Here is a 10,142-nt window from a genome sequence, read left to right as displayed (position 1 = left end):
CAATTCAAGCCTAATGAAATGAATGAAATTTCAACTTCCAAAACTCATGTCGAACCATGCCAAATCAACTTTGAATGACCTCAAATATTTCATGCAAGTACCAAATGACCCAACGGACCTATTCCAACTCCCAAAACGAAAACTCCAATCCCAAAGTCAACTTCCGGTCAAACCTCTCAACCTTCCAAACCTTCAACTTTCTTGCTTTCGCCAAAAAACACGAAATCAACCTATGGATCTCCAAATCAACATCCGGATATGCACCTAAGTCCAAAATCACCTTACGAAGCTATTGAAACATTAAAAATACAATTCTGAAATCGTCTACAAAGAAGTCAAATGATGGTCAACTCTTTCGACTTAAGATTTTAACCTCAGACTAAGTGTCTTAATTCATTCCGAAACATCCCCAAAACCAATACAACCACCTCCTTAAGTAACCTAACCACAAATGAACACAAAATAGTCAATAAATAGTGTAACATGGCTGAAATACAAAAAACGATTGTCCGGGTCGTTACATTCTCCCCCTCTTAAACAAACATTCCTCCTCGAACGGGTCTAGAATCATACATGGAGTCTAAAAAAGGTGAGGATATCTGGTCTGCATCTCATTCTCGGTCTCCCAATTAGCCTCCTTGACTGCCTAAACTCTCCATTTCACCTTCACTGATGCGATATTTTTTTACCTTAACTTTCGAACCCGCCGACCCAAAATGGCCACCGGCTCCACATCAGAAGTCAAATCCTCATCTAGTTGCACCGTGATGAAGTCCAAAACATGTGATGGATCACCATAATACTTCCAGAACATCAAAACACAGAGTACTAACTGAACTCCTGATAGAATAGTGGCAAGACAAGTTTGTAGGCCACCTCTCCCACTCTCTCAAGCACCTCAAAAGGGGCAACACACTGATGGCTCAACTTACACTTCTTCCCGAACTGCATCACACACTTTATTGGGAATCGCTAAGTACAACCTTCTCACCCACCATGTAATCTACATCTCGTACCTTCCTATCTGCATAACTCTTTGTCTGGACTGAGTTGTACAAAGTCGCTCCTAAATCACCTTAAACTTCTCCATAGCATCACAGATCAAATAAGTGCCCAACAATCTAGCCTCCCCATGCTCAAACAAACTGACCAGATAATTAAATCTCCTCCCATACACGGCCTCATAAGGAGCCATCTGGATACTAGTGCCACGACCCAAATCAAGGGCTACAACGAGCACCTAGTGCCTTACTCAATCGAGTACCAACGTAGCATTTTTTCTTATCATACCATCATGGAAATGGGCCAGAAGGACCTCATGAGATAACTAGAATAATCTAAGGGAATACTCGAGATAAGACGACCCAATATGATATAAAAACTTATAAATGTGACCTACGGGCCTATAAGATCGAAATGATCATTTGTACACTCAAAATATAGGCCGACAAGGCCATACAATCATCCATCTACATGAAAATAATCTACAAGACTCTAAGAGTACATAAACATCATAAAGGCCAGGACAGGGCCCCGCCATACCAATCTATATATGTCCAAAGCATACTAACCAAATCGGTAACTCCGGAGCAAGTGGAGTGCACAAACACCTTCCGCTGAGCTGATAGACTACTAGGAGGAATGTCACCTGTCTATCGGGACATGTAGGCATGAAACGCAGCATCCCCAGGCAAAAGGGACGTCATTACATATAAAGTACCGAGTATGTAAGGCAGGAAAGCATTATATAGAAGACATGAAAGAAACATGGAGTAAACAATTCAACCTGTAAGTCTGAATAGCTCAGTGAATCATGAAACATCTATAATGTCATGCATATGCGTATAAATGTCATATCATGCATATGTATATGCGTACATAACATCATCAAACCTCTGAGGGTATCCTATCATATCATCTCGGCCTCTATGGGCGAAATCATCAACGTATACCGGTTGATCAGGTGGTGGTGCATATATAACGCCATACCATTTCCCCATACCCCATATAAATATAATATACGCGTATATAAAGCCATGTGTTCATGGGTCAAGGTACATGTATAAATGAATGTAATGCATAAGAAGTAAGTCAATAAGATCTCTCGGGATGTCATAAAATCAATATGCCTTCGGTTCATATCATGAAATAAAATTTATCAACTTACGTATTTTCTGAGACCCATGAACAGAAAATATAGTAATAGGACACATGGGGAATCAAGAACATATGCACCCCTAGTACTTCTAAGAATAGAGTCATTTGTAAAAGTTCCGTGTTTGCTCGTTTCTTTAGTATAATACGGATCATGCCCAAAGGAAAGAATGGATAGCCTTAACATGACTTAACTCCATTGAGTTCTTAATACCTTCCAATCAATTCTTCAAACAACTCAACTCAATCTACCATTGCACAAGGAGATTCAAAATCAGTGCTGAGTAAAGGCTAAGTCCGCCACTTAAACTAGTAGCTCGTTTATGTAACATTTGGATAGCATATCCCCTATAACAAGGGCACCCTCAAATAACATATACCAACAACAACAACCATATAAATACAATAATAAAAACACCAACAATAGGGTACAAAATATTTCATTAACAAGTCATCAACATATCGCGACGAGCGGCAAGCTCGGATTGAATCCCTTTAGCACTCTTCAACCCAGTTATCATTCATTCTTGAATTTAGTAATATACCCAGTATAATAACCAATACATTTTTAAAGGATTTCCAACCTTGTTCTCAAATTCAAAGTTATGCGAAATAGCCTAACACAAGATAATATTATTATGGACAACTTCCAAGTGCTTTATAGCCATTTCCTTTCTAGTTACCAATTTTCTCAACAATATTGACATGTAAACCAACATAATCATACTGAAAATATCATAGCCAACTTATTTTCCTTAATTTACAGCCACTTAATGTCCATAATAGCAACTTTCAAATCAATCCAGCAATAACATTAAAATCTCAAGCTAATCCAAGTATTATCTTGTAGTTTATCATCCTAACAACTTAACCAACATACAAGCAAGCTTAAGCACAAATAGTAGGCTGTTACACTCACCTTATCCATTAGCAAAAACTTGAAATTTCTTCCAAACACTGCCCACAATTATCCTCAATGACAACACAACCTCAGAGAGGTGTTGTTCTTCACTAGTACAAACTTTTGATGTTGAAATGTGGTGTAATCACTTTGGAATCACTTCAAACCCTTATGGTATCTGTTTAGGAGGGTTAGGAGGAGTGTAGGGACAAGGTTGGGTCGAAAACTAATAAATAAAGGTCGTTCAAATCATTTTTAAAGTGAAGTAGGTCGACCACCATCTACCTGGGTCCCATTGGGAGCTGCTTGCGCAGTCTTGCAAAAACGCAAATATCTCCCTACTTCGATATCGTATCGACGAACGGTTTAATGCGTTAGAAAATAGACTCGTATATATTAAATTAGATATGGGGATAATTATGTATTTCCAAGTATATTAGGAGAAAAGCTCTGCTACATTTGACCTAATGTTCAGCACATTATGAATGTAACTTGTGATGACCTTTGCCAACTTTTGTTCCACGAGTCGCTTGACTTTAAAACGTAACACACGACTATCATACGACTAAAATAACTCATAACATAACCTCCTTATCATGTTAATAACACTAGGCTCACCCACAGTGCATGTTATAACATTCAAAACATATCGACTTTCGACGAAACATTTCTTTCGTTTAGCTTCTAAGCTTTCCAGCCCTCTTGGTACTTGTTATTCATTATCTTAAAGATTTATAAACTCTAAGGTAACATGATTAACTTACTTTATATACTTTAAATAATTATCTCATTTATGATCTTACATCAATTGTCTTATGACGTACTCTTACGTACGAAGACATAGAGTGTTACAACTCAATTGAAAGTTGTTGTTTTAGGAAACTTTATGAGCAGTAGAAATTGATCCCATGAACCTCTGAAATCCATAACACAGGCACGTAACATGTCCTCCAAGATTTGAATAGTGCGCTTAGACTGCCCGTCCGTCTGGGTACGTAATGTTATACTCAACTCTGCCCGTGTGCCCAACTCTAGCTGCAATGCTCTCCAAAACTGTGAAGTGAACTCTGTGCCTCATTCATAATTGATGTAAACGGGCAAGCCATGCAGGCTTATAATCTACCGGATGTAAATCTAATCCATTCCCTCTGAATAATAGAAAGTCATCACCGGAATAAAGTGTGCGGACTTTGTCAACTGGTCCATAATACCTCATACTGTGTAATATTTCTTCAAGGTCCGTGGTAAGCCTACCACAAAATCCATAGTGATTCCCTCCCACTTCCACTCTGATATCTCCAATCTGTGAGTCAACCCTCCCCATTATTGATACCCATACTTCACCTGTTGACAATTCAAAAATCGAGAGACATAAGGAACAATATCTTTCTTCATTTTACGCCACCAATATGGTGTTTCAGGTATTATTGTGATAGGTGGGTGAATGGGCTAGCGCGAGCTGTAAGCCTCCTAAAGGATCAAATCTCTCAATCCATCAACATTGGGAACACAAATCCGGACTTGAAGCCGCATAACACCATCATAACCAATCACAACATCATTAGCACCACCCCGATACACCGTGTACCTCAACACTAACAAGTGAGGATCATCAAACTGGCGAGCCTTGATATGCTCCAACAACGATGACTGAGCCACAATGCAAGTAAGGACCCGGCTAGGCTCCGAAACATCCAATCTCACAAACTAATTGGCCTAAACCTAAGCATCAAAGGCTAGTGGCCTCTTCGCTACCGAAATATATGCCAAATTGCCCATACTCTCAGCCTTCCCACTCAATTCATCGGCCACTACATTCCCCATCCCGGGATGACATAATATGGTGATATCATAGGCTTTTAGAAACTCTAACCATATCTGCTCCCGCAAATTAAGGTCTTTCTACTTGAACAGGTGCTGCAGACTCTGATGGTCGATATAAACCTCACATGGAACGTTGTACAGATAGTGCCTCCAAATCTTCAGTGCCTGAACATTTGCTACCAACTCTAAGTCATGCACATGGTAATTCTTCTCTTGAAAACTCACCCTAGCGTCCGACATCAACGCCGCTCCAAGACTAATACGCGATGCATCACAATACACAGTGTAAGACCCCAAACTTATAGGCAACTCTAAAACTGAAACTATAGTCAATACAGTCTTGAGCTTCTGAAATCTCACCTCACACTTGTTGGACCATCTGAAAGGAGCACCCTTCTGGGTCAATCTAGTCAAAGGTGCATCAATGGACTAGACACCCTCCACAAAACGGCGATTATAACATCCCAAACCCAACAAGCACCTGTAAAACCCCGAAAATATTTTTTGAAGTACTTAAGCGCTATTAAGAAAGTTGATGTGCGCTAATTATATTATTTTATGTGTAGAAAAGGAATATTATATGAATTATATCAATTGATCATGATAATATATGTTTGATGTGCATTAAGAATGGTTTATGGTCTAAGAAGAGCTCCAAGGCTAAGTCAAGTGGAAAATTTTATGATGGGATAAAGTTTCAAGTGAGTTTGCACAAAATTTAATTTCAAACGAGCATACCTCTCTTGATAAGTAGAGTTATATGATGTATTACCTATCAACAGTAAGGTATATGTGTCTAGTTTCTAAAGCTTTAAACCGTTTGTTATTTGGACACTCCTACAAGAAGTTATGATCAAATTACCAAAGGCTGGAAAAATACAATTCTGCGACCAATTCTGCGATCTCAGAATAATTATGCGGCCGCGAAAGTGCTTCTGCGACCGCAAACTGGTCGCAGAATGGACCAGAACAGCTCTGTTCTAGGCACCAATTTTGCGACCATTTTACGACCCGCATAGCCATTCTGCGGTCCATTATGACACCGCAGACCTGCTTTCGGAGGGTTAATTTTTCTATTTTCATAACCCGACCCTATTTTGATAAATAGGCATTGGGGTTTATTTCGGGGCAATTATCTAAGGGCTTTTAGAGAGAAGTGAGAGTGTTCTAGAGAGATAAAGTAGATGAAGTGTTTTTTCATCAAGTTCTTGCCCAAGCTTTGAAATCCAACAAGGAAATCTCATAAGATCTTCATCTAAGAGGTAAAATTCAAACCCTTAGTCTTTAATTTCGAGTTTGGGATAAAAGATGGGTGATTGGGAGTATGATTCATGGGAGTATGATTTTTGGGAGTAAGAGTATTATTTATACATGCTTGTACTAATAAGGTTTGTGGGAAGATTGTTGAGCTCAAATAAGTAAATATTGGGTTGTGGAGTGAAGGAAATCTTGTAGAAGAACCTTGTAGTTAAATTTGCACACCTAGTGCTTGATAAAATGCTCATATGAGCTAAGATCATTAATATCTTCCTAATAATGGTTCAATTTTATTATGTCTCAAAATATATTGGGATTGCTAGAATTTTCGGAACATTGTAGTAATTTAAGGAAAGCTCAAAGCAAGGTATGTTGGCTAAACTACTCTCTTAGAATTGAATTCAATGATGTTCTCATAAGTTTCAAGTATGGTTGTCTCAAGTTCCTTGTTCTATGTTCAGAGTTGTTTCTAATAAATTTGATTGTCCCGAATAAGTAAAGTGTCGAGAATAAAGTATTCAAAACGTGTTCCGAATGTTCCAAACACATTATGTTATCCTTTGGGAATGTGTTCAAGAATGATATGTGTATTTAAATGCTATATCTTTTAGTTGTGTTTCAAATGAAGGTTATGATTCCAAATTGTGTGATAAAACTCAATATGATTAAGACTCTTAATTGCTCATATGTGTACTTAAAGACTTGATTGGAAATGTCTTACTGTTGATAACCGATAAAGATGTGAAAGAAGTATGAAATGCAATAATTGATATAAGTGAAAGTTATACTTGTGGCCAATGGTGCTAATGGAATTACAAGATGCGAAAGAAGTATGAAATGCAATAATTGATATGAGTGAAAGTCATACTTATGGCCAATGGAGCCAATGAAACGAAATGATGTGAGAAAGGTTATGAAATGAGCCTTGATTTAACTATTCCGAATTGACTTCGAAAATAGAATTTCCTAAAAGCCTATAATCTCAAGTCATGCTCATATGTGGCTGTTTTAATAGACGTTATGATTTGTGAGTATTTTTAATGTGTTTTGCGTTCTTGCATATTCGTGAGTGGAAATTGTGTATTGCCCTTTGTGGGGGGAAATGAGTCAAGAATAAATGGTGTATTATTTGTTGATGATTTTAACTTTTGCATCAATTGCCAATCATTTTACTCCATTTCTCGGAAAGAAATCTATGGTGCCTAAATTGTTCATTTCTAATAAAGTTAAAGTTATGATTTATGGAATATTATATGTATGTTGATATTTATGATTATGATATATGAAAGGGAAGAAATAAAAGTATGGAATAACAAATATGGCCACCGTGCCTTGAATAAAGAATCTTGTGAATGGCCAAAAGAGCGAAGGAAATATTATTGTTGTTATTGGTTGAAACTACTAGTGGAGATTTATACAATATAGAAGATGATGAAGTAAATACATTTGCACCTATGTTATTTTTGTGAATTATTTCCTTTATTTGGGATGAGATTGATGTGATAAAATTATTACTCTTAATTGGGATAAGATTGATTGATATAAAAGGGTTGATGTCTCGAATATGACAGCCTATCCGATCAGGTCGTGATCGGACACCATGTCGCACACATGGTGGTGATTGTGCTAGAAATTGTAATTGATATTGAGATTTTGGTTGATGTTTTCAAATAAGACAGCCTAGACGATCGGGTAGTGATCGGACTCCGTGCTAAAATTACGGTGGTATTGGTATTGATAGTAATTGTGGTTGACTCTCTAATGAGATAACCTAGCCGATCGGGTCGTGATCGGACTCCGTGCTAAAATTTCAGTGGTATTGGTATTGATAGTAATTGTGGTTGATTCTCTAGTGATATAGCCTAGCCGATCGGATCGTGATCGGACTCCGTGCTAAAATTACGATGGTATTGGTATTGATAGTAATTGTGGTTGATTTCTCTAATGAGATAGCCTATCCGATCGGGTCGTGATCGGATTCCGTGCTAAAAGTACAGTGGCATTTGTATTCTGAACATCTGTATTATAAATATTGGTATTGTGAACATCGGTATTGTGAACACTGGTATTATGAACATTGGTATTGTGAACATCGGTATTGTGAACACTAGTATTATGAACATTGGTATTGTGAACAGTGGTATATCGGTGCTAAAGATCTCCCAACCAAAAATAATATTATCATCATAATTTGATTATCACTTCCATTGTTATCTTCATATTTTGGAAATTATTATGTTTTCACTTGGTATTTGAATATCATCGATGACTTGTTGTTTTTATTGATTTCCCCTTGTAACATTGGTATTCTATTTTGAAAGATGACGGTTAGCTTTACATACTAGTACTATTCCATATATACTAACGTCCCTTTTTGCCGGAGGCGCTGCATCTTCAATGGATGCAAGTGATTCATCAGCGGTGTAACTTTGGTCCTCGTTATCAGTTACTCCCTATTCAGCAGATTTTGGTGAGCCCTATTCTATTCCGGGCCCGATGTCACTTGATGTTACACTTTGTGTCTTGAGGTATAGCCGGTGCCTTGTTGCCGGCACTTCCATACTTTCTTCTGTCATATTTAGAGGCTCCGTAGACAGGTTGTGGGTGGTGTATGATGTTGGAAATTGAACTAGAAATATTTTTATTTGGCAAACATATTTTGCATTATATCTATAAACTTGTAATACCTTGGAAATTATGAATGAAGTAGCTAATGGAATGAAATGGGAGTTGTTAATAACATATTTTCAGTGTTTGCTTTATGGAGTGCATATCCTCTTTATTCATGGATGAGTTTTGGTAGAAGAAAATCTAATAGGGTTGCTCGGCCGGGTTCACTCGGTTGAGTGTCGGTCTATCTCCTCGAGTTTTCCCTTCCCTCACATCAATAATCGCTCCACCAGTAGCTAAGAATGGTCGCCCCAAAATAATGGGCACTTCCTCATCTGCCTCATAATCAAGAACAATAAAATCAGCAGGAAGAATAAACTTTCCAACTCGAACTAACACATCCTCAATAATTCCTTCTGGCATAACTAGTGACCTATCTGCTAACTGTACAGTAATTGTAGTAGGTCTAAGCACCCCCAATCCGAGTTGCTTAAACAAAGAGGATGGCATCAAATTTATACTAGCCCCTAAATCACCCAGGGATCTACCAACTTCTTGTTTTCCAAGAGATAGAGGAATTGTGAAGCTCCCAGGATCCTTCAACTTAGGAGGAAGTTTACTCTCAACTTTAGCAATGCACTCTTCAGTAAGTGCAACTGTTTCAAACTTTATATGTCATCACTTGTTTGCCACAATATCTCTGAGATACCTTGCATACTTAGGCACTTCATGCAAAATTTCCACCAAAGGCAAATTCACACGCACTTGGCTCAAAATATCTAAGAATTTCTTGTACTTAGCATCATCTTTTTGCTTCTGCAGTCTTTGTGGAAACGGAGGTGGTGGCCTTGTCATAATTACTGGCTCTGATCCTTTTTTGTCTTTCTCATTCTCCTCAACTAGCTTGGGAATTAATTCTCCTTCAAGACTAGCCATATACTTCTTTTTCTTTGGAACTTCTTCTAACACTCTTCCATTTCTCAAGGTAACAAGATTGTGACTTGTTGTTTTTATTTTGAAAGAGGACAGTTAGCTTTACATACTAGTACTATTCCATATGTACTAATGTCCCTTTTGCCGGGGGCGCTGCATCTTCAATGGATGCAGGTGATTCATCAGCGGTGCAACTTTGGTCCTCGTTAGTAGTTACTCCCTATTTAGCAGGTTTTGGTGATCCCTGTTCTATTTCGGTACCGATGTCACTTGATGTTACACTTTGTGTCTTGAGGTATAGCCGGTGCCTTCTTGCTGGCACTTCCATACTTTCTTCTGTCATATTTAGAGGCTCCGTAGACAGGTTGTGGGTGGTGTATGATGTTGGGAATTGAACTAGAAATGTTGCTATTTTGAAAACAAGTTTTACATTATATCTATAAACTTGTAATACTTTGAAAAT

The 10,142-nt window shown here is 37.9% G+C and overlaps 1 protein-coding gene across 1 annotated transcript; it reads right to left on the bottom strand.

The window, feature by feature from the left end:
• Positions 1 to 8,947: 8,947 nt before the first annotated feature.
• On the bottom strand, positions 8,948 to 9,682 carry LOC104110655 (uncharacterized). The gene is made up of 2 exons (XM_009620187.2): positions 9,512 to 9,682; positions 8,948 to 9,412 (listed from the first exon to the last, which is right to left on the bottom strand). The coding sequence occupies exons 1-2, from the start codon at positions 9,680 to 9,682 to the stop codon at positions 8,948 to 8,950; spliced, it is 636 nt and encodes a 211-aa protein (XP_009618482.2).
• Positions 9,683 to 10,142: the final 460 nt, after the last annotated feature.

The sequence above is a fragment of the Nicotiana tomentosiformis genome, chromosome 5, assembly GCF_000390325.3.
Source record: "Nicotiana tomentosiformis chromosome 5, ASM39032v3, whole genome shotgun sequence".
In the NCBI taxonomy this organism is placed as follows: Eukaryota; Viridiplantae; Streptophyta; class Magnoliopsida; order Solanales; family Solanaceae; genus Nicotiana; species Nicotiana tomentosiformis.
The sequence above is the reverse complement of the archived record's forward strand: the minus strand, read 5'-3'. Positions and strand labels throughout refer to the sequence as shown.